General features: G+C 40.5%; 1 protein-coding gene across 1 annotated transcript; it reads left to right on the top strand.

Moving 5' to 3' along the window:
- Nucleotides 1-4,100: 4,100 nt before the first annotated feature.
- LOC126457746 (M-phase phosphoprotein 6) lies at nt 4,101-24,888 on the top strand. The gene is made up of 3 exons (XM_050094293.1): nt 4,101-4,320; nt 5,234-5,334; nt 23,492-24,888. The coding sequence occupies exons 1-3, from the start codon at nt 4,264-4,266 to the stop codon at nt 23,790-23,792; spliced, it is 459 nt and encodes a 152-aa protein (XP_049950250.1). The 5' UTR covers nt 4,101-4,263; the 3' UTR covers nt 23,793-24,888.
- The last annotated feature ends 624 nt before the right edge of the window (nt 24,889-25,512 follow it).

Raw genomic sequence — 25,512 nt, 5'->3', positions numbered from 1 at the left:
TTTCGAGGAACGCTGTTCAGAAAATTTAGAGAACTGGCATTTGAAGCTAACTGCAGAACGATTCTACTACCACTAACATAAATTTCGCGTAAGGACCATGAAGATAAGATAAGAGAAATTAGGATCCATATGGGGGCATATAGATAGTCATTTTTCCTTGCTCTATTTACGAGTGGAACAGGAAAGGAAATGACTGTTAGTGGTTCAGAGTACACTCCGCCATGCACCATATGATAACTTGTAGAGTATGTATGTAGACATAAATACAGATGAAACTTTCCAACTAGGATAGCAAATTTCTCAAACACAGCCATTGACAATATATTTATAAAAAAGTACAATGAACAAAATAGTACTATAAAACCAACAGTCAATGACCTCTCAGCCATGACATGCGGCTCCTTTTCTTAAATGTTAATACTATTCAGGATACAAAATCCACTAATCCAGTAAAACAGCTCATAGTAATGTTGTAATGAGTAATGAGTAATTTTATTGTACTTACTTAATTTTTTTAAGTGTTCCACCAGGAGAGCTCAGAACAGAGAAGGTTAGGTACGGCCCAGTCTGGCAAATATTATTTCAACAAGACACACTGTCAATTTAACAGATTCTGGTAAGAACCGAGTATTGCCACATAACCTCAGAGTGAGAAATGCACTGCCTTGTTACATAACAAGGGCTATGAGGCAGTACAATGCAACTTCAACACCCAAGCGCCACTGCAAAGTCAAATGTAGGAACAAAGAACCGAGTTCAGTGACAGAGAATTATTATTGAATTACCATAGCAAGGGAAGGGACGCTGATAGATGTGATAAACTAGGGCAAATGTGTTGAGATACACAATGCCATCACATCATATGTCCAGGGTCAGGCCTTTAAATAACGAGCTTTTGGAGCTCAAAGACACTTTCAATTATACTGCCATTCTGTCTGTGACACCAGAACCAGAAAAAATGGTAGTTTGTCGAATTTCAATGAAACGACAACATGCTGATCGATGATGGTCTGTCTGCTATCTGCTTGTTAATTTCAACACTGAGATGCAGCCAATCTGATGCATAACACAGTGGTTTCGATTACATCGGGAGGTGAGTGGGGTGGTCGATGGAAGGATTCAATCATAATTTTAAGCCCACCCCTGTTACTGAGTATTGCCCAAACAATTGCGCACATTGGTTATGTTCCTATGTCAGTGGATTTGAGTTTCTTGTCTACAAATACATCACCTCAATTTGCCATTAGCCTATCCTTTTGATACACGCTTATATTTTCCCAAAAATATTTTTGGTATCATTTCCAGGTATCAACCAGCTTTCTGTAACTGATATCATGTGATCTCCACTGATTTCAGGAGCACTTCAAACTCTGGTACTTTGTTGTGGATGCTTTAGCACTTAACTACTAGGATTTCAGTACTCTCACATGGAGGCATTCTTTTGGATCTTCTGTGTCTAGGTAGAGAGTCACCAAATCTAATTTGCTACTCTGTACGGAGTGTCAGCTTATGATAGGAACAGCCTAACTATACATTCAGGTGATAGTGGCTGTTTATGTTACCGCACAACTGATGTTATACGTTGTATGATATCCACTCACCCCACCGCCGCTCCACACCGGACCCAGGGTTATTGTGCAGTTCGGTCCCGAGTCGACTCCACCACCCCAAGAATGTCTCACACGAGACGAATGTAGCCCCAATTATGGTGGCAGAGTAATTATGGTGTACGCATACATGGAGAAAGTGTTTGTGCAGCAATCACTGACATAGTGTAACTGAGGCGGAAAAAGGGGAACCAGCCCACATTCGCCGAGGCAGATGGAAAACCGCCTTAAAAACCATCCACAGACTGCTCAGCACACTAGACCTCGACACTAATCCACCGGGTGGATTCGTGAAGTGGACCGGCACGCCTTCCCACCTGGAAAGCAGTGCATTAGACCGCACAGATAACTGGGTGGGCGATATTATATGTTACATGTTAATAACTTTTGTTATTAATAAAACTGGTCACAGAAATAGACAGACTATTTCTGCAACCAAAGAGACATTTTACTGTATGAGTATATGCTAAATGATTTGCTGGTGGGTCACCAAAGTGTCAATAACAATAGTGTAATATCTACACTCAAGCATGATGTGTGCAGCTCTATATCTACATTTGCACGGATATTCTACAAGCCACCATACGGTACATGCCTGATGGTCCCCTGTACCATTAGCTGTCATTTCCTTTCCTTTTCCACTAGCAAACAAAGAGAGGGGAAAACGATTACCTATATGCCTCCTTATGGGCCCTAATTTCTCATATATAATCTTTGTGGACCTTACTCAAATGTACATTGGGGCAGCAGAATCGTTCAGCAGCCAGCTTGAAATGCCAATTCTCTAAATCTACTGGATAGCGTTTCTTGAAAAGAATGTCGCCTTCTCCAGGGATTCCCATTTGAGTTCCCGAAGCATCCCTGTAACGCTTATGTGTTGTCTAAACCTACTGGTAACAAATCTGGCAGCCTGCTTCTGAATTGCTTCGATATCTTTCTTCAGTCTGGCCTGGTGTCAACATACAACTGAACATTACAGAAATTAAGTGAATGATGCTTTGAAAAGGAAAATCACTGTAAAATTTTCCAGACGTAACTTTACATGACATACATACTAAAATAAAAACGAAAAATTCCTTTTTATTCATATTGTAAACGGCATCTAGTGCTTCCTTGGTAATAGTTTCGTCGAAAGTCCTTTAAAGAACTTTTTCGCCTATAAATATCAAAATTTCTTTCCCACTTTGCATGTCTAACAGTTATGGCGTAAAAATACAATTTCATGAAGTAGGCTCGCCCTGAAAACTTTGGTACATTATGTCACCTACTTTTGAATTTGTTCATGGAAAACTTTCTTCAATTAAGCACACTAAACCTCAACAGAATGGGACGTTGCATCACTTTCGGTGTGTATTTATACTGGACGTCACACAGTGTCACGTCATTTTGTTTAGCCCAGTACCGATCGGTGAAAGTCAAGTTGTGAGATATCATCCGCGATACAAAAAGTCGGAGTATAATATCGGAATTGAAGAACAACCTTTAGTTTATTAAGGGCCAAAGCAAACTTCAAACGATGTACTTGATGAATTTTGCATGGTAAAATGTTGAGAAATGAAACATATCTAAACAACGACATTTATTTACTAGCGAAAATATATAGCCTTCAGACAAATACATCAGACTATATTTATAAGGAAATACATGGAGCATGTTTATCTTATCAGTTATGTTTTTCGTATATAGCAAATAAAGTCATAAACAACTGCATATTTCTTCTTCAATAGAGCTGACCTTTTTTACCTAATAAAATGTAATTTATAGTCTTATTTATACACATCGTAGGCGTCTGCACTGCTCTGCTATTGTAAGACGTAAATCATTTTTCGCGTTTAGAGATGCTTTCCAAAGTCTTTGAGAAATACCTTTCCGATAAAATGTGGCATTTGGTGTTAACTGTTCTCGAGGACTGTCTAACTCTCACATACTGTAACTTTTGATTATTATGTAACAACTGAGGAAGATTAGATGCACATTAACAATATAAGCTCTTATAAGTTTTATTCAGTTGGGTGGCCGAATATCAGTGTCAGGTGCTGAAAATTAATAGCCTTCACAGGAAAGAATATGTCACTGTTCACCAGACGTATACCACTTACCACATATATATGCCAGAGCCTCTCGATTGTTACGTATTACTAATCACAGTATGACATCTACGGTGATAAACAGCAGCGAGACAATTCAGCGTTGGTGGAGTGTGGAGGGATATAGGTTGTGGATTTGTAAAATGTTATTTTATACTGAGAGGCATCATAGCCATTAATAGCATTTACTGAAAAGATTAACATCGTTATCTGTGATCAGAAGGTAACAGTTTAGCTCATTCCTACCTCCATAGTTCCATTATTTGATGAGGTCTTCCTCCGTTTATGTCCTTTCCGAAGACGTTCAGTACGAATCGAATCGACCTTACCTTTAATTTTCGATTTGTGTTGTTTACAAAGTGGTTTACTGTCAAAATCTTTGGCAGGTGGGAAGCCATTTTTCTTTAAGCGAGAATATCTTTGTTAGTTCGGTTTGTGTTTGTTGTGAGAGTTGTAGTTTACGTATGATGGTGCTTCAGTGTATGCAGAGGTTGATTACGTAACCTGTATGTTCTTGTGAATTTGTTCAAAAGATTTGGTTTCAATCGCAATATTCGGCTTTAGAAGAAATGACGAACACGATGGATTCGAAATACCGTTTATCAAAAGCAGTGCTTGAAATGAAGGTAAATAATCTAATCATATGCGACATTTATTGAAAAAAGAGCATTAATTTACTAGCAAATATGGGGTACCGTTGTTAGTTATGGATTCTGTGTGGTAAAATACTGTCACTAAACGTAAGATGCAAACTGGAGGCAGATAACGACAATTCCACTCAACCCATGGACAAACGTTGTGGTGGAAGGGGGGTGGGGGAATGTTACATTGCTACTAAACCATCGTTAAATTTATTCAGAGGAAGTCATAATTCGTATGTTATGCAGTAGTTATTACTTCTCCGCCCGTAAGTTACATACCAAATTGATTCCAAAAGTTGTGTTTTATACCCTACTAGGCCTACAATCGTAAATTTCACGATGGTTTAGTAATTTAGAGTTAGTACTTGTTTTGTGGGTATTCACCATAGTGATATTGTATTGTATGAAATTGATTTGTGGTCCCTATTTGCAAAGAGATATGAACTGTGCGATCCAAGCTTAAGATTAAATAATTTCTGTGGAAGTTCCATAGCTACACTTTCAATATTCTTATATTTATTCTCAGTAACTGAGTGAAGAGTCTATGTTTTGGCATGGCCAGTTTGGCGTAACATTTGAGAATGAGACTCTGACCTTGAAATTAGTCACAAACAATGAAATATAAATCATTAAAATAAAAGCAATAATCTGTAACTGTGGAACTACTCTGTCTGAAGCAATTACTTTATAATCTAAGGACCATCAAATTAAATTCTCCTCGGTAACAGTGTGAAAGATCATGAAATATGACAATATCTCCATTGCACTCGAGTGTCTCTCATTGGCTTCCCATAGTAATTATTTGGCATCTTTTTGTGTGTGAAACTAAATAATTATATGTATTAATGTGTATAAGTAGCCAAAAAATTAAAGAGATTTTTATTTATTTTTCCTTAAGTTCATGAAGAAAAGCAAGGAAAGATTTGAGAGAGAAAAGGAAGTTGAAGATAGCAGAGCATTATTCTCTGATGTAATTACTGAAGACATGAAGCATGGCAAGTACGTATCTGTGGTATTAAGTCTTACAAAATTCATACTCTTGTTAGCTAGCATGATATTATTGTAGTTTATAATGTGCCATTCGTATGACAAAGAAGTGCATCATCATGTAAAATTGGCTTCTAGTGTTCTGCAACCCCACTAGATTAACCCGTTAGTACCCGAATTATTATTTTTTTGTTAATTTTTTATGTTTCTTAGTTTTTGCTTGTTCTTTACAATAAAAAAGAAGCATTTACTGTGAATGCAGTTTTTGTCTTTCTAATTTAGGGTAATTCCATGTCAATTCAACACAGTAAAGTAACATTATCAACCTGACCATCTCAGATTTATTTCATATTTGGTGCATTCAATGACCTAGAAAAGAGATGGAAAAATATCAATTTGCAGGTGTGTGTTACAACTGTGAAGAAAGTTACAGATCTGTAAAGTTTGGAATTAGTGCGAAATTTACGTGCATGTATCTCAACATAGATGACTGTAATTCTGGTTCTAATTCAGCTACGGCAATGAAAATGGTACTATTCGAAAGCTAATGAATAGACCTTTACATTGATATGCTACATGGAAAGTTTCTGAGAATTGTCATACTAAAAGTCATTGACCTTGGCCTTTGACATCCACATGTAAATTCAGCACAAATTCCAGACTTTTCAGACCTTTAACTTTCTTCGCAGTTGTAATACACATCTGAAAATTGGTCTTTTTCCATCTCTTATATGGGTCATTGAATGCACCAAATTTGAAAGAAATCCGAGAGGGTCAGGTTAATAGGTGCGTTGAATTGACATAGAATGTTCCTTTAATATGTTACACCGTGCCATATGTGTAGCGCTATTCACTGTTGAGAGCAACACATACGTTTATCTGAAATGGTTACACATTTTTGTACTGAAAGAAACAAAATATAAGTACAAATAACAAAACAAAAGCAAGTAATTACTTAGTAGGCTATGACAAGCCCCAAAACATTCAACACACTATCCCAGATTAAATTTCTTGCACTGGGTATGTGCTGATGTCTTACATTTTTCCAATACAGCATCTTCGTTTGACTTTTAGTTAAATATAATCAAACATGCAAATCCAAGATTTGTCTTGTCTGTTATTGATGAAGGCCTTACTGGCTGAAAACTTTATTTGTGATGATCTGTGTATGTGTGTCTATTGTTGACAAAGGCCATTGGCCGAAAGCTTTTAGTGTGAAAAGCTTTTTGTTATGCCTATCGGCAACTCAGCATCTCTTCCGTATGGTGAGTGGCAACTTTCCTTCTCATAATATTGTTACATTCCATCCTGGATTTTCCATTGTTTGATTACTTATGATTAGATATTAAGGATTAATTTAATTTTATATATTTTTTAATTTTTATATGTAGAAACGGGATTGCCCATGCTGTTTCTCAGCCTCAGTTATGTCTTGATACTGTGGCAAATTTCATTACAGTTGATTAACCCAGTGGTAGTGGTGGTGCGCTTTAGTGCAAACTTGTTCCTGCCAATCACAGTAGACACAAAGCGTAAATCTCCAGCATGTCTATATGGAACAGTCATTACACTGGGTCATTGCCCAGCTGACTGCAGAATTCTACTAGGCTGCCTGCTTGCACATCCCGCAATGCTGATGCGGAGTCTCCTCCAAGTGCCATCAGCTTCGCCACATAAGCTGTTTTCATGTTCAGTTTATACAATCCTGCACTCTGCCTTTGTAATAATGGGACATCCACCTTACATATAACATTGGATAAGAGAACCTAAACAGCATAATTCCTACTGAGCCATGACAGGAATTGTGATTCAGCAGTATGCATACAGTTAATGTCAACATGTGATACCTGGTAAATGTGTCCTGTGTATCCAATTTTATCGCATTTTCATGAGCTTCCATAGCAACTGTGCTACCATTTGTATCTGTTGGATGACTCTTCATTAGAGAAGTGTTAGTAGCTGTGACTAGAAAAGCATGATGAGATCATGTTCCTGGAACTGTCTTCACAGTACTATACTTGTGTTCTAAGAAATGTTCATATAATTTGATTTGTGATGAAGCAAAGAACATATTAATTCCCTGTATTATGTGGAGTGCCCATGTGAACAGTGGAACCATTTTTCCAATGCGACACAGCTCACTCAGAAATATAGGATTCAACTCACAGTACACAGATCCAAGATTTATCACTTGCTGCACCTTCGTGGAGTGTTGCTAGAGTAGCATCTACTTTTGGTGTCACAGAGCACTTGGTAAGGTATCTGATATTGTGAAACAAGATGTATTGAAGATATTTTATGAAATGATAGATTTTCAAGACTTCAGCAAGGAAGAAAAGATTGTGTGTCTGCCAGGAAAAAAGAAAAAAAAAGGCAGAAAAGACTTATTGCAATTAATCTGAAAGAGTTTTGCACAAAATACACCATGAAATACAGGGCATTAGTATGTTCTTTGTTTCTTCGCAGCAGGTCAAATCGTTTGAAGGTTTCTTGAAGCAGAGGTGCAGTACAGTGAGAACAATTCAGAAACATGATCGAACCATGCATTGCTAGTCTTTGCTACTAAAACCATTCTAATGAAGAGACTTCCGACAGGTGCAAATGGGAGCATTGTTGCTGTAGAAGCTCATGAAAATGCTTCGTGGGAACAGCTGCTTTGAAATACAATGAAATCTAGTACAGTGGCACATTTCATAAGCATCACATGAATTTAAAGACATTGAGATTAACTGCATGCTTACTGCCTAGTCAAAATTCCTTTCATGGCCCAGTAGGAATAATATTGTGTCGGTTATTTTTCCCAATGTGGTATGTGAGGTGGATGTCCCAGAATTACAGTGATGCAGTGTACACTTGTATAAACTAGGCAACAAGTGCTATGAAAAGCTCATGCATCTCACCTTTAAATGACGTCATTTCGTTTTTCTATCAAGATGTCAAGGAAAACGAAGTTATATGCGAGGTGGAAGAATTTTAAAAATACAGTGTCCTCCTTTATATTTGAATTTGTTTAGGAAAGTGTTCTCTGCAGAATTTTTATGTCGGCATATATTTAAAAAGTTATTTATGTCTCTCAGTATTACTTTTCCCTTTTCTTGTGTTTCAATGAAATATCTTTTTAATTTATAGTAACAGATTAAGGATATATCACCTCATTTGTGCCCCAGGCCGCCTCTTGTAATCATTTACACTGAAAAGACATTGAGAAAAATAATTGCTAACTGTTTTTAGCTTTCTCCAGTTTATAGTTCTAATCTACAGGCTAGCAATTGGTATTTTAGGAAACAATTTTTCAAGGAATACTCATTCTGTTTATTTGCCAATGCCCAGTAGTGTTTAACGTGGATGGCATGTGTACATGGAAAATTTATTTTATTCTTTTCCAATGAATAAAGTTAGTTAGGATATTCTTCTTTGCACCTACTATTGCTACTAGATGTGTAACCATTTTAGCAAAAAATCAAGTTGAGATTAAGCTGTGTACTTGCCCCCCTCCCCCTCCTTCCTCCCAGGACTTTGAAATTCATCAGATTTGATGTTTTTTGCGCTAGAGTTGTGTAACTGAAATGCTAAATGCTTTTCATTGTTATTTGTACCTAACCCTGGGACTAAAGAGTTACAGCGCACAAGATGAGGCCTCTACCATTTCGCTATGCAAAGTTATGATGATCTAAAAAATCACAGATTTAAAGCATAACATGGAAAAAGTGTTTTTTTTTTACATTTTTCATAAATAATTGGAACGATTTATCATACTTTTTATACATTATATGGACTTACTGGCCTAAATACTAGGTGTATCAAAAAATTTAGCTCCTTAGGTCAACACATTACTGCGTAGGTCTCTGAAAATTGGGGAATTGGTCACTGACTAATGATTGGGTACACACCCTTGAGTCTTCAAACCTGAATTTATCAAAAATGGTTAGATTTAGGACAGTCTTATGTGGCAATTTTAATATTAAGACGTAGGTGTCCATCCACCAGATATGACTAAATTCTGAAATAGTCATCATAGAACCCACCAAAATAGCTGTGATTTAACACAGAATGACCTGCAAGTTAACCTGCCTCACAACATAGTGTTGACCTTATTGAATTATTAACTTGACAACATCCCACACTTGGGTGCCATCAGTGGTGCAACAATACACCATCAGACATACACTATTATACCCATGTATGGTCAGTACGCTACACTTATCAAGAGTAATAGCTTATAACAAAGCTAATGTTACAATTTTTTGTTGACAGTTATAAACTAGTTATTTATTCAGATGATTTTGCAAGATACTGAATGTAAAACCTGAATCCTTTAGTTGGGGTCTTCTGGTGCTGAAATGAACTGCACAATTTAAAGTGAGCCTAACACAATCAATCAAAATGCATCTGTTTTGAGCTTGAGGGGAGGGGTGGGGACATGTGAATGAAGTCTTTGGACTCCTGACACTGTCCGACATTTTCCAAAGGCAGCAGCAAAATGTAAAATTTTGTGGAAGAGAAAGCAGAGATGAACAGGAAACCTAAAAAAATTTGCAAAAAGCCACGTGTAGATTTAAAAAATTAAATCTGGGCAAATAGACAAAAAGTGAAATGCAGAGTTACAAGACATACAAGGCACTTGTGATTGTGAAGTTCTTTTTCAAGGTGGGTCTGATGGTAAAGAGCTAGGTCAATTACTTACTTTTTGTCCTACAACAGCAGAGTTTGAAGGAAATTTTACGTTAGAACATTATTTTAGGAATAGAAATAAATTATTTTGTAGTTGTTGAGTTTGGAGGAAAGAAAAACTGGGTCTTGATTGCAAGACAACTAAAAGAAACAGAAGACAGTGATTTGGAAGGAAGATTCGTGGAAATTCTTCCCTCTGAATGCACCAGCAGTGCTGTGAAATGGTTCGAGTCTTACCTAACTGAAAGGAAGCAAAGGGTGTTGTTGTGAAATACTTGTGCTGTAAGCAGTCAGCCTTCATTTGACTGGGAATTCATAACATGTGGTATTCCTCAATGTTCCATCTTGGGTCATTGCTTTTTCTGTGTATATTAATGATCTTTTGTGTGTTACATTGCCAGATGCTAAGTTTGTTTTGTTTGCAGACAATACAAACATTGCAATAAGCAAACCAAGCAAAAGTTTTTAGGAGTGCAAAAGCATGTAATAAGACTCATTTGTGGTGTAAATTCAGGAACATCAGAACATCACGTATAAACATGTTCAAGGAACTGAGTATTCTAAACATTGCTTCTCAGTATATTTATTCCATAGTGAAATTTGTTGCAAGTAATATGTCTCTATTTCCAACCAATAGCTCAATACATAGTGTCAATACTAGGAGTAAGAGCAGTGTACTGTGTGTTAACTGTAAGACGGCAGAGTTGTGAGGGGAGTGCGGGGAGAGGAGGAAGCAAGCGAGGGGCGAGGAGCCGTTGGGAGGGGGGGGGGGGGGCGACAAGGCACGCCTACCAGTTGCAGTGCTGGCACTACAAATTGCGCATCATGCTTACACGAAAGCAGACGAAAGGCTTGGAAGTAAAACTCGCTTTAAATGTTGTTCGTAAACGAAACTGAAATCGTCATGTAGATTAAAATCTATATATATATAAAAATGAATGTATGTATGTTTGTCTACTATGCGTTCACAAACCATTTGGAAATGTACTGTAATATGAATGTGTTTCGACATAATACAGTAACCAGTGGTGTTTCCATACAAAGCAATATGGTTGCAAGGAAAGATGAAATATAAGGTAATTCGGACGAAATAGGAGGCTCCTTCAAAGTGTTCGCGAACAAAATATCTGAAATGGAAACTCACCATTTCTTGCCCAGGCGTTTGTGGTGATACGCTAGGATGATTCTTGGAAAACTGTTTAAATCTTCCAATGCTACGCATGCTTTGTCCTGTGTATGTAGCAGCTCTCACTGAAGATTTGTAAATGGGATGAAGCCATTTTTTCTGCTCCCTTTCCCTTTCGCAGCATTCAGTCACATGCAATATAATTTTGCGAGCATCGCTACGTAATACTGGTTTCCTTCTAACCTTAGGCCTACCGGTATGGGTTGTTGGCGACCCCCGAGATGGGCCAGCAACTGCCTCTTCACTCATTTTGATAATGTTTAGCACAACTGCACAATAAAAACACGCAGAACAGTACAGCGCAAAACAATAACGAAGCAGACGACAATGGCTACCTTGTACAACACAGTCAGCTACCTAATGTTGGCAGCAGTCGAAACTGCGTGCCTTCCAAAGCCTCCCGACGTTTACCGACTTCTACCGAATCAGGACTAGGGAGAGGTCTGCCATCTAAAAGTTTACACATTGTACATATATACCTAAAATTACCTACCTTGGTCCAAAAAGGAAAAGGAGTCCAATATTCAAGAACGCACATTTTAGATAAATTGCCAGCAACCATTAAAAACTTGGTTTTAGATAAAACACACTTTAAACGGAGTTTGAAAGACTTTTTGATAGGCAACTCCTTCTATTCTATAGATGAATATTTTAATATGGACTGTTAGCTCAACTTCAGTAAATATGTCTGTTAGATTTCAGTCCTGACAGCACTTGGGTACAACAGTCAGGATTAAGTAGTTTGTAAAATGATAATTCTATTAAAAGTACATAACTGTGTTTCAGTCTGACAGTGTATTAATTCTGAAAATATTAGCAGTTCCAGTTTACTGTAAAGCATTCATCTATTTTGACAATCTCCTGACAAATGATCAGGTACTGACTAGTATATTCTAATATTTTATGTTATACTCTCTGACTTGTTCCATGCCCACAAGGATCATCTCATGTTTGTGTCTATGGAACGAAAACTGAATCTACACCCCCCCCCCCCCCCCCCCGCTCTCCCCCCCCCCCCTTCCTGCGGGTCCGGGGGGTAAGAATAGGCTCGAGGTATTCGTGCCTGTCGTAAGAGGCAACTAAAAGGAGTCTCTCAGGTTTTGGCCTTCATGTAATGGTCCTCTGTAGGGTTTTACCTCCATTCTTCAAAATTTTTCTGAAGAGCGAGCCAATTGGGGAAGGGCGCCTTACATGGTGCAGCGTGCCTTCAGCTCATTCTCCATCTCTTGGGTGAGGACACCTCCCTGCACTATACAGTGTTGCTTTCTGTCCTAACGAAGACCATGGACTTGTTTGCACCTGATATCCAGCACGGTAGCCAGTCCGTTGTGGTGGGGCTGCCATGTACCCTGTTGGTTGTAGCCCCCTGACAACACAGGGATCACTCTGCTCATGCCTACGCCATTTAACTCCCCATGTATGCCAGGAGTAGATGCCTGTCACCTTGGGGCGTCGGGACTCCTGGTAATGGCCATCCTGCCAGCTGGCCTTTGCTGCAGCTGTGTGGCGCCCGTGGGGAGGGCCCCTGGTCGGAGTGGGTGGCATCAGGGAGGAGGACGCGTGATGAAGCATACCACGTCATCACTTGCTGGTGATCAAATATCAGCAGTCTCTAAGCATTCTAAGTCTCAGTAAAAAGCAAGGAAGTACGACCCTAAATCATTCCCCTTCCTGGAAACACCATGTGAGGAACGCCAGGCTAAGGATGGCAGTGAACCTAATTCACCCCGGTACCTCGTACATACGAGAACTGATGGGGACTCCTTTGTTTCAATGAAGCCACAGGTTTTTGTAGGCCATTTAGAGGACAAGTTTGGGGAGGTGGAGGGCTTGTCCAAAATGCGGTGAGGGTCAGTCTTGATAAAAACAGCATCCTCTTCCCAGTCACGGGTAGTACTTGCTTGTGACAAGCTGGTGGTGTTTCCGTTACCATCACACCCCATGAGAGCTTAAATATGGTCCGAGGTATTATATTTCACAGGGACCTTCTTTTGCAGCCTGACAACGAGCTGCGAGCCAACTTAGAGCGACGAGGTGTTCATTTTGTCCTGTGCGTCCATCAGGGTCTGAGGGATAATCAGGTTGCCACCGGTGCCTTTATCTTGGCCTTCAAGGGTGACACATTGCCTGAGAAGGACAACGTGATGGTCTAACAGTGTGATGTAAAGCGATATATCCCTCCCCCTTTGCAGTGCTTTAAGTGCTGGAAGTTTGGCCATATGTCTTCCCGCTGTACTTCCAGCGTCACATGTGTAGATTGTGGATGTCCATCACATCCCAATACTTCATGTGCCCCGACTCCCATCTATGTCAAATGTGGAGAGCATCATTCCCCTTGCTTACCTGACTGCAGGATTTTACAGCACGAAAGGAAAATCAAGGAATGCAATACCCTATACTGACTGACCTACACTGAGGCCAAGAGGAAATTTGAGCATCTGCATCCTGTGGCTATGATCTCCTCTTACGCTGCTGCTACGAGAAGAGTTGTAGCTCCATCCGTTCCGCGAATTCCAGTCGGCTCTCCGAGCTAGAAGACTACATCTGCCCCCTTGATGGTAGGGGGCACTTCCCTCCCTGTTCCTCCCACACCACCTACCTTGGGAGCACTGCCCCCCGCCCCCCCCCCCCCCCCCCCCCCCAGACACACACAAATCATTGGGGACACCAGTCCCCACTTCTCAGCTGGAGAAGTGTAAGTCTTCTTTGGCACCTCTCACTAGGAAGGGGACCCTTGGGTCACTCCTTTCCCAGATTTCTGCTAGTGGGAAAGATGACTCCTGCCACTGGCTGGAGTTCCCAAACGTAGTTGGTCGTAGGGCTTCACGATCATCCTCAGTCCCAGAGACTGAATCAGTCAAGCCCTCCCAGCCAGAGACACCCAAGGAGCAGCAAGAGGAATCCAAAATGAAGATCCCCAAGACCAAGGGACTTGTGGTGAAACCCACACCACCGCTACCTACAAGCTTTGCTTCTGAGGATGAGGTGGAGATTCTGACATCTGCTGAGGACCTAGATCTCACCGGACCCTCAAATACAATGGATACAGACTGTTCAGGAAATAAATCGGTGGCAGCAGGTGACCCTGAAGTATAAACTGCCTCATTGAATGTTCCATGCCTTCCCAGCGTCACAATCACGTCGTCCTCCAGTGGAATTTGCGGCGGTTTTTTCCACCGCCTGGCTGAACTACGGAAACTGTTAAGCTTTACACCTGCTTTCTGCATTGCCCCTCCAGGAAACCTGATTCCCAGCAAAGCGGAACCCTGTCCTCCGAGGCTATAAGGGATATTACAGGAACTGTAGCAACTATAATCGAATGTCAGATGGAGTTTGCGTCTATATGCTGAGCTCAGTATGCAGTGAACCTGTGCCACTTCAAACCCCTCTTGAAACTGCAGCTGTCATGATAAGGACGAAGCAGGAAATAACCGTCTGCAACATATATCTTCCTCCAGATGGTGCAGTACCCCTGAACGCATTGGCTGCACTGATTGATCAACTCCCTAAACCTTTCCTAATTTTAGGAGATTTTAACACTCATAACTCCTTGTGGTGTGGCCCGTGCTTACTGGCCGAGGCAGAGATGTCGAAAATTTACTGCCACATATGGCACATATTAAGCCATTGATCTCTCAGTTTGCAGTCCTGGCCTTCTCCCTTCTATCCACAGTGTGGTAGTGACCAGTTCCCCATCTTCTTGTCACTGCCCTGGCGTCAGGCCCATGGACGCCTGCCCAGATGGGCTTTGAACAAGGCTGACTAGGAAACTTTCACCTCTGGTGTCAGCGTGGAATCTTCCCCGCACGGTAACATCGATATGATGGTATGTGACTACAGCTATCGTTTCTGCTGCAGAAAACGTGATCCCTCGCTTGTTAGGATTCCCGCAGTGGAATGCAGTCCCTTGGTGGTTGCCAGAAGTCACTGAAACAATTAAAGTGTGTCAGCGAGCTGTACAACGGCGTAAGGGGCACCCTTACCTGGGGCACCTCACAGCCTTTAAATGGCTCCTTGCCTGCATTTGCCATCTTATTGAACAACGGAAGCATGAGTGTCGGGAGAGACACGTCTCGACCATTGGGTGCCACCTTCTCAATTCTGGGAAAAGATCAAACATTTTTTCAGGTGCCAGATCCCAACTGGTGTTCCCGATGTTAGCATAAATGCGTGTTATCTACCGAAGAAAACGTGATTGCCGAGCACTTTGCTGAGCACTATGCTCGAGCTTCTGCATCGGAGAATTACCCCCCCCCCCCCCCCAACCTTTCGCACTCTCAAACGGCGGCTGGAAGGGAAAGTGATTTCGTACACTACACACCACAGTGAAACCTATAACACCCCATTTACAGAGTGGGAGCTCCTCAGTGCCCTTGCACATTGCCCCGACACAGCTCCTGGGCCAGATCAGATACACAGTCATATGATTAAACATCTCTCACCTAACCACAAGCGACATCTCCTCGTCATCTTCAACCGGATCTGGTGCAATGGCATGTTTCCATCGCAGTGGCGGGAGAGCACCATCATTCCAGTGCTCCAACCCGGTAAGAACCTGCTTGATGTGGATAGCTATCGGCCCATCAGCCTCACCAACGTTCTTTGTAAGCTGCTGGAACATATGGTGCGTTGGGGTTGGGTCCTGGAGTCACGTGGCCTACTGGCTCCATGTCAGGGCGGCTTCTGCCAGGGTCACTCTACCACTGATAATATTGTGTCCCTCGAGTCTGCCATCCGCACAGCCTTTTCCAGACACCAGCACCTGGATGCCATCTTTTTTGATTTATGAAAAGCGAATGGCATGACCTGGCGACATATCCTTGCCACATTATATGAGTGGGGCCTCCGAGGCCTGCTCCCAGTTTTTATCCAAAATTTCCAATCGCTTTGTACTTTCCGTGTCCAAGTTGGTGCCTCCCATAGTTCTGTCCATATCCAGGAGAATGGATTCCTGCAGGGCTCCATATTTAGCGTCTCTCTATTTTTAGTGGCCAATAACGGTCTAACAGCAGCTGTAGGGCTATCCGTCTCGTCTTTTCTGTATGCAGATTACTTCTTCATTTCTTACTGTACCTCCAAGTACTGGTGTTGCTGAGTGGCGCCTGCAGGGAACCATTCACAAGGCAGAGTAATGGGCTGTAGCCCATGGCTCCCAGGTCATGCCGGAATCCCAGGCAACGAACTTGCTGACAGTCTGGCCAAACAGGCTACGTGGAAACCGCGTCTGGAGATGGACATCTCTGAACCTGACATGCGTTCTGACTTAGCCACAGGGTTTTTCGTCTTTGGGAGACGGAATGGCATAACAGTACACACAACAAACTGCGTGTCATCAAGGAGACTACGAATGTGTGGAAGTCTTCCATACTGGCCTCTCGCAGGGAATCAGTTGTCCTCCGCCGGCTCCGCATTTGCCACACTTGGGCAACCCACGATTACCTCCTGCACCAGTGTCAGTGTTGTGCCCTGTTGACAGTGGCCCATTTTCTGGTGCACTGCCCCACTTTGACTGCCCAGTGTCAGAATCTTGGGTTACCGGACTTGTTGCCACTAATTTTATCTGACAACACCTCATCGGCTGATGTAGTTTTATGTTTTATTCGTGAGGGTGGGTTTTATCATTTGATCTAAGTTTTAGCTCATGTCCTTTGTCCCTCTGTGTCCACCACCCAGGTAGTGCTTTTAGGGTGGAAGTTTTAATGTGTTGCAGAGTGGCTGGCTTCTCCTTTTTATTCTCATGGTCAGCCAGCCATGGTTATCTGGTTTTTTGTTTTACTCTCTTCATCCCGTTTCATGCGTTTCTGTGGTTTTCTTGTCCCCCTGTTGTCCATATACACGTTTGTTGCCCTTCATCATTCTTGTGATTTTTCCTTTCATTCCGTTTTGTGTTGTCAGTCTCGTTTGTTTTATTCTCACACTTGTGGCATTGTTTTATTCAGACCAAGGGACCGATGATCTCGTAGTTTGGTCCCTTCCCCCCTCTTGTAATCCAACCAACCAACCTGAATCTAATCTAATGTAAGATTTTATTTGCTATGTTGACAGAAGTTATATTAGGAAGGAACACCCTGAGACAAACATAAATGGTGGAACATCTCAATCCATATAGTCAATGATTTTTTTGTAAATTTTATTTAGTTACTTCTTACTTACTTACTTACTTACTTACTGTCAGTGTTGGCCATACAAACCGCAGTCGGTCTTTGGCCTCACCAATCAGCCTTCTCCAGTATCCTCGGTCCATGTATTCTTCTTCATACAGCCCCACATGCTCATATCTTCTCTGATCTGATCAATCTATTGGAGTCGTGGTCTTCCCTGTGGTCTATTGCCTCCAATATCTTCTACCACTACCTGCCTGATGATCTGGCCTTCTCGGTGCATTATGTGTCCATACCATTTCAGTCTTCTTTCTTTGATAACTGCCGTGATGTCCATCAACTTGTATAGCTCCTGTGATTCACAATTCTTTCTTTTCCTCTGTTCATTTCCATCCTTCACTGGCCCAAAAATTTGTCCGATGATGACATTCTCATATGTAAGGAGTTTTCTTTCCATCTTTTGGGTGATAGTCCAGATCTCTGCTCCATATGAGACTACAGATTGTATTATTATCTTGTAGATCTTGGTCTCTGAGGATCTCGATAGAAGCTGGGACTTCAACAGCATTCCCAGAGCAAACCTTGATCTGTTTCCTGCCTGTATTCATGCGGTAATTTCCTGGTCTATCTCGTTCCTTTCATGGGGCATAGCCCCAAGATATTTAAAGTCTTTTACCCTTTCAAAGACTTTGTCCTCCACTTTCAGGGGTCTGTCATAATTTTCTCTGCTAACTACGAGGTATTTTGTCTTATCTGTATTCAATTTCAGGTCTGCTCTCACTGCCTCTTCTATAAATGTTCTTACCATCTGAACCAGGTCTTGCTCTTTTTCTGCTGTTAAAACTACATCATCTGCATAGGCCAGGGTGTTGATTCTTCTTCCCAGTTGTATTCCTGTCTCTAGGCTTGCTACCTTTCTCAGGGCTCTCTCCAGTACCAAGTTAAACAGAAGAGGGGAGAGGCAGTCTCCTTGTCGCACGCCAGTCCTCACCTTGAACTTCTTTGATATGTTTCCAGTTACTTTCACCAAGCATGTTGCCTCTGGGGTGCATATCCGTCAGTTTTATAAGTTTTCTGGGAACTTGAGCCCTTTCTAGGTCTTGCCATATTGCTTGTCTATTCACACTATCATATACTTTTTGGAAGTCCACAAAAAGGCAGTGAACATTTTTGCGGAATTTCCAGCTCTTTGCTGTATTGCATCTAAATGGTCTACAGTTGGCTTTCCTTTCTGAAACATGCTTGTTGGAATCCCAGTACCTTCTTGACTTGTGGTGTTAGTTGCTTCAGTAACAACATGCTTAAGATCTTATAAACTGTACATAGTAGTGTGATTTTGTTTAGTTAAGGAGAAAATAATCTAAAATGGAAGCCAGAACAGCAGACATCATGCAAGAAATGATTTTTTTGCTTGTAGTGAGTAGACCTAATTTAAATAGCAAATATGCTCTCCGTTTTGTAAAAATTTGTTGTCTTAGCATCTGTGCCCATATTATAAGCCTGGTGCACAATAAAATACAGATTTAGTTGATTTAAGACTAAAAAACTGTTGTCTTTAGTTGTTGAAAGGTGTCCCATCCTCTGCTGAAAAGTTTCCCATGGCAGAGGTACATTTCGAGATAAGTGTGCTTCCCTAGAAATATAAAATTCGACCCTTTGTTTATTACCAGAAACTGTGGTAAAAATGTTAAAGTGGCCCAACATGCTATAGTAATTAATAAACAGAGTGTCTTTTTAAGTCTGAAATTTGTTGAAATGTACCCCATTCTTCCCTATTATGTACAGAGTTCACTGGTACTGTATGGTCTTAGTAAATTATCTCATCAGTAAGATTTAGAATTTGACACACTGCTCTGTGCTTTACTTAGATAAATTTTTCTGTGTCTTGTAGTATTGGATGCTGTACCAGAATTTCCTGTGTTAGAAATTTATCTATCTGTATTCTGATTACTGTGCACCCGATCTGATGTTGGTAGCATCTGTTTTCTCCAGCTAATCTTTTTATTAATATAGCGCCTGAGGCTGTTTTATCTGTCTGCTTGTATCAAAGTTGTGCAAGTAATTACAACAAAAACTACAAAGCATTTCTTTGTGTGCAATAATATCTCAAATACTCGTATTAACCCAATGCAGGATATATTCCATAAGTCATTTGCCATTATATTTTTTGTCCAGTTTCCAGAGTCCATCTTTCAAACGATGTATAGTGGTCAGTAGATATGGTTAGATGTATCCTGGATGTGTCATCAGGTTCTTACCTCAGAGTCCAAACCACAACATTTTCTGTCAAAAGCACCTCAAACACTATTAAAACAAACTAATATTAAAAACCTGTAATAAAAATTACAGTTTTTATTTGACGTTTCAGCTTTAGGTCACACAAAGAAGTGTCATTACCAGTTTGATTTCTTAGGAAGTCATTATCAATTTATCATCATTATCTCCTTGTTCTTGTGCCTTGGTCCCACATCTGTGCAGGGTTGGCATGGTTATCAAACAGATTTTGTTTCTCTTAGTTTAAGGGGTGGCCAGATGCTCTTCCTGTTGCCAGCCCTTTAGCTCTTGGATGGAATGCGTGTACCACAACTGGCTGTGTGTAGTGTTATTCATGTGAAGGTGAGCACAAATTTTTTTAAATGTTTACAAATCATGTAACAAGTAGGACTTGGGAACAACCTGGTATTCACCTAGTGAAATGTGGTAAACCACCTAAAAACCACACCCAAGGTGGATCTGATTCAGGGCCAGCACACCTCTTTGTCCCGGAACAGGACTTAAACAGGCACAGCTATCTGGGTGGGTCAAGTCATTATCAGATGATCTTTTTAAAAAGAAACAAAAAGTGGGACAGTAAAATACTAGATAATCTTTTCTTTCTTTTTTAAAGAGGCCCCCTAATGATGGCTTCCTAAGAAGTTGAAATTGCTAACGATACATGTTTATACGACTTCAGCCTGAAATATATAATTAAAAAAATCATTTATAAGGTAGTCATTGCATTCACCTATTGCTATATGCCTAGTCTGTGTAAAAATTACAAACTTACTTGACTTAATAATTGCTTATTCATTAATAAAAAATCCCAGAAAGGAATTAATCTTGCACCTTATGTGTATGTATGTGTTTAGCTCTAAATTTAAACATTTGCCAGTTTTATAATCTCACATTGCTTGCTGTCTTTGCATTTGTATGCCACACAGCTACTCAAAAGGTTGCCACTCAAGCTTGCATATAGCTACTTAATTGTAAACAGTACTCGGATATGATGGTCTAGTGATAAATTGTGAGGCTGGTCTGACAGTGGAATCTTTCAGTCTGGCATTAACACTAGCCTTCACCTCTCACTTGTGGGAAGATATGTCAAGAAAGACATGTGGTTTGGATTACACGTTAAACTGCAGGTCTCCTTTCCTCAGTAGGATTACTAGGATAGGTGCAAATTGCTCAAGTAGTGTCCAATTGAAAGAACTCGGAAACAGGTGGTTGACCATCACTATTGAGAGCTTCCCAGCCAATCATGTCATATGAATTTACTTTATTGTGTCACACCATTTCCATAAGAATCCAAAACCTCGATTTGTCGTACTTCATTATTGAAAAAGTATATCTCAGTTTGTTGAAATACTGGCAGAAATGATAGTACTCTTTCCACTTATTCCCTCTCCATAGAAAGGGTGTGCACAAAAAATATTACCTACATAGTGGAGGCCAGTCTGTGGTTGCTTGAAGTAGCCCAAATCATATCCCCTTGTTATGTAAAGGGGCAGCACACAGAGGCAGGCAGATGGCAGCACCAATCTCAGCAGACAGGTGTCACCTGCCCAATCACAATGAACAAAACATTCTTTGCTCCTTTTAGTGCAGCAGGTCACCAATGAACTACACAACAGTGGGAGTGGCAGCACATGTATGCTGACTGCTCCACAGTTAGTCTCTAATTAATTTCAAGGCACTGTTTCAATAAATGTGTGTGTTTGTGTGTACTCAAGCTCAAAAAAGTATTTGTCAAAAAGCTGGTGAAATTTCAGTCTTGTTGATGTGCCTATTGATCACTGGATGTCTGTTATTTGATGAATTTTTACCTTTACTCCTAACATTTTTTACATTTTGTCAGGGCTTTCCATATAATATTTATAACTCCAAGTAACATAGCCAAACATGATGATATATTTACCGGTTAATGGCTTATACAACTAAGAGGAGAAATCAGTTTCAGATGCACAGTGATACAAATGAGCAAGATCTAAGAACAGTTTTCACATAGATTTTGCAGCCTCGTATAATGTTCAGTGTAGAGTTCTGTATTTTGATACATAACTTTTGAAAAAGTTGCCTTTATGCTAGTAAAGTTGAAAACCCCCTAAATTAATAAAAAGGGGGCACTTCTCAGAAAATACTTGTGTGTCTGTAGTGTTAACACTTTAAGGAATAATGTTCGTAGTAGGATAAGTCTACATTGTTTTAGTACATAGATAATTTTTTTCCCTCTGATGTATACTCCTGGAAATTGAAATAAGAACACCGTGAATTCATTGTCCCAGGAAGGGGAAACTTTATTGACACATTCCTGGGGTCAGATACATCACATGATCACACTGACAGAACCACAGGCACATAGACACAGGCAACAGAGCATGCACAATGTCGGCACTAGTACAGTGTATATCCACCTTTCGCAGCAATGCAGGCTGCTATTCTCCCATGGAGACGATCATAGAGATGCTGGATGTAGTCCTGTGGAACGGCTTGCCATGCCATTTCCACCTGGCGCTTCAGTTGGACCAGCGTTCGTGCTGGACGTGCAGACCGCGTGAGACGACGCTTCATCCAGTCCCAAACATGTCCAATGGGGGACAGATCCGGAGATCTTGCTGGCCAGGGTAGTTGACTTACACCTTCTAGAGCACGTAGGGTGGCACGGGATACATGCGGACGTGCATTGTCCTGTTGGAACAGCAAGTTCCCTTGCCGGTCTAGGAATGGTAGAACGATGGGTTCGATGACGGTTTGGTGACAACATCGATGTACTGTGGAGACCTCATGCCCCACGTGTTGAGCAATTCGGCGGTACGTCCACCCGGCCTCCTGCATGCCCACTATACGCCCTCGCTCAAAGTCCGTCAACTGCACATACGGTTCACGTCCACGCTGTCGCGGCATGCTACCAGTGTTAAAGACTGCGATGGAGCTCCGTATGCCACGGCAAACTGGCTGACACTGATGGCGGCGGTGCACAAATGCTGCGCAGCTAGCGCCATTCGACGGCCAACACCGCGGTTCCTGGTGTGTCCGCTGTGCCGTGCGTGTGATCATTGCTTGTACAGCCCTCTCGCAGTGTCTGGAGCAAGTATGGTGGGTCTGACACACCGGTGTCAATGTGTTCTTTTTTCCATTTCCAGGAGTGTATATGGATGTATTCACATAAGAAGTTGAATGTGTTGTGGCAGGAAAAAAACTAGAACTGTGCAATGTAACTGAAAAATGGCAATTTTTCATGAATATGAATAAATTTTTCAAAAGTGAATGTTTAGCAAAGCAATTGTTCTTTATTAATATCTTTAATCTGTATCTTCCTGGCAGATTTAAACTGTGTGCTGGACCGAGACTTGAACTCGGTACATTTGCCTTTCACGGGTAGGTGGTCTACCGATTCAGCCACTCAAGCACTACTCTTGACCTGTCCTCACAGCTCTATATGGTGGGAGACGGGGTATTGGCAGAAGTAGAGCTGTGAGGACGGGTTGTGAACTGTGCTTTGGTAGCTCAGTTGGTAGACCACTTCCCCTTGATAGGCAAAGATACCGAGTTCGAGTCTTGGTTCGACTCACAGTTTTGATCTATCAGGGAGTTTCACATCAACCAAAACCCTACTGCAGTGAAAATTTCATCTTTTAATCTCTTTGTTGTTAGTGCTACTTAATTGTCAGTGTTGTGTATTGCAGATGTACATAAAATATCCTCTTTGTTGTTAGTGCTACTTAGTTGTCAGTGTAGTGTATTGCAGATGTACATAAAATATCAGCTTCTCTGTGATAATGTGTTACTTGACTCATTCCACATAGCTTTCCCTTCACGTTCAACCTGTCATTATGGAGTATTGCACTGTATTTGATGAAACTGTTGAGTTTACATTTTGAAAGCCAACAAAATCTTATTTACATATATAAATCTTCAAGTTTTACATTATTGATAATTAATGTTTCTCTTTCAGGAGCAAATATATTATTGAATCAAGTTATGTGCCTTGTGAGGATCTCATAGTAGGGCGTTTATCTTTTCATGGGATGAACCCTGAAATTGAAGAAATAATGAAAGAAGAAGAAGCTGCTGCACAAAAAGAAATAGATGTGAAAAATGAAGTTGATGTGTCTGACCTAGAAATGGCACAGCACTTTGGCACAGTTGTACAGTCCATACATAAAAAGTTTATGACTAAACGAGAAAAGAGGAAAGTTGATGATGAAGAGCCAGTGCCACCTAAAAAACCAAAATTTTTGAAACCAAGTGATTAAAGATTAAATTTAGTCAGGCTACGGTTTCAAAACCAAAACACTTCAACATTGATTGTTATTGTCATGTTTCACTGTGCCATACTGAAAGAATGTGAAACTTGAAACCTGTTTATTTTGTTGTTGTTACCATTTGAGGATTGTATGCAAATTTCTGTGTGAACATTTCAGCTATATTTTTGGCCACATATGGTCTTCATGAGCCGAATGTTCCTTTCCCATCTTTTCCTGACATGTCAGGTACAATAACATTGTGAGTGGGTTAGTGTTTATGCTTCCATTCATCCTAAAACTCAAAACATCTTCATTCTGTGTCACATCATAAAAGATACATATATCTGCTGATATAAAAAGAAAAATGAGAATTTATAAACATTAATGAATGATAAATATCTCACTTCTGTTAAGAGTGAGCAAAGAATCCTGTCTCATCCCTGAGACACATGGTGAGAAAAGCAGAGAGCAAAAGAAACAACTGAATTGTTGAGACTGCCCTGTTTTTATTATATATATACTTGGAGGATAACATGTATCTTTAATGTTCTGTATATTTTTAAAAAGATGATCCACTTCATGTTCAGGATCAATCCTATCCTTATCAGTGTGACCATGCTGCAGTTTACATGGCATCTGTTTGTTATGATCCCCGTTTTTTCACCTCCTCAGTTGCCATCACTGACCTAGTGATGTTATGGGATTATATCTGGTAACTATTTTTATTAGTAAATCATATCCACTAGAATAACATTACTGTGACAAAAACTATGTATTTAAGCAGTAATATTATCTCTTGCCTAGATGTCTTTTCTTGTAACATTATATCGACATGTTTTCATGACCCTTGAGCAGTATGCCTGCTATGTACTATTTGTGCTTGTAACATGAGTCAAGGGAGTTTTTGGTTGTGAAGTATTTGTAATGTAGAAGAGAATGTAAGATGTCAGTTACAGTCTACATTACTCCTTATTTTTCACAATCTGTTCTGTGAATTATTTCAGATGTTTCAAGTTTGAAGTAAGAAAATGTTGTCATGTACATTGTGACTTTCTTTCACTAATTTGTGACTTTTTGTCAAATGAAAGATACTTTTTATAAACAACTTTTTGTGGTCTTGTATTTTGTATAATGCTATTGTTTACTCTCTGAAGGCTTGTACATAAACATTTCTCAGAAAGTGTTGTACTGCTGGTAAGAAGCTTGCACTCGATAAAGACAGAATGAAAACTATATGCACATACATCCCACAAAAGTGGCAACACTGACTCTTGGTAAGTAGATGTCAGGGCTGATGAGTGAGAAGGAGATGAGTGGAGTGTTATTACAATGCAGGGGTAGGGTTGTTTTAGAAAGCAGGGGAGAGGGAGACAGGTGGTTCTTGGTAGCAGGGCATAAATGTGGATTAATACCAGCAGTGTCACCATGGCCTAGGGGTAGTGTCTGCAACTAGTAACCAAAATTTCCTGGATCAGGGGTGACAGCCAAACATTCCGGTATAAGGAATCACCCTAATTCTTCCCTTAAAGGACAAGAACCAGCAATAATAAATGGCATGCGGATGCAGAAGGCAATTTAAACCTCTACATTAAAGACACATCATGTTTATCTTTAGGTCAGATGACCTGTAATTTAAAAAGATTATGTGATCATCTCTCAAATGACAAAAGATTTCAGAGGAGTCCATTCAATTCTCCATGGGAATACTGCCAAGGGAGAGGTGACCACA

Source organism: Schistocerca serialis, chromosome 2, assembly GCF_023864345.2.
Source record: "Schistocerca serialis cubense isolate TAMUIC-IGC-003099 chromosome 2, iqSchSeri2.2, whole genome shotgun sequence".
Classification (NCBI taxonomy): Eukaryota; Metazoa; Arthropoda; class Insecta; order Orthoptera; family Acrididae; genus Schistocerca; species Schistocerca serialis.
The sequence above is the reverse complement of the archived record's forward strand: the minus strand, read 5'-3'. Positions and strand labels throughout refer to the sequence as shown.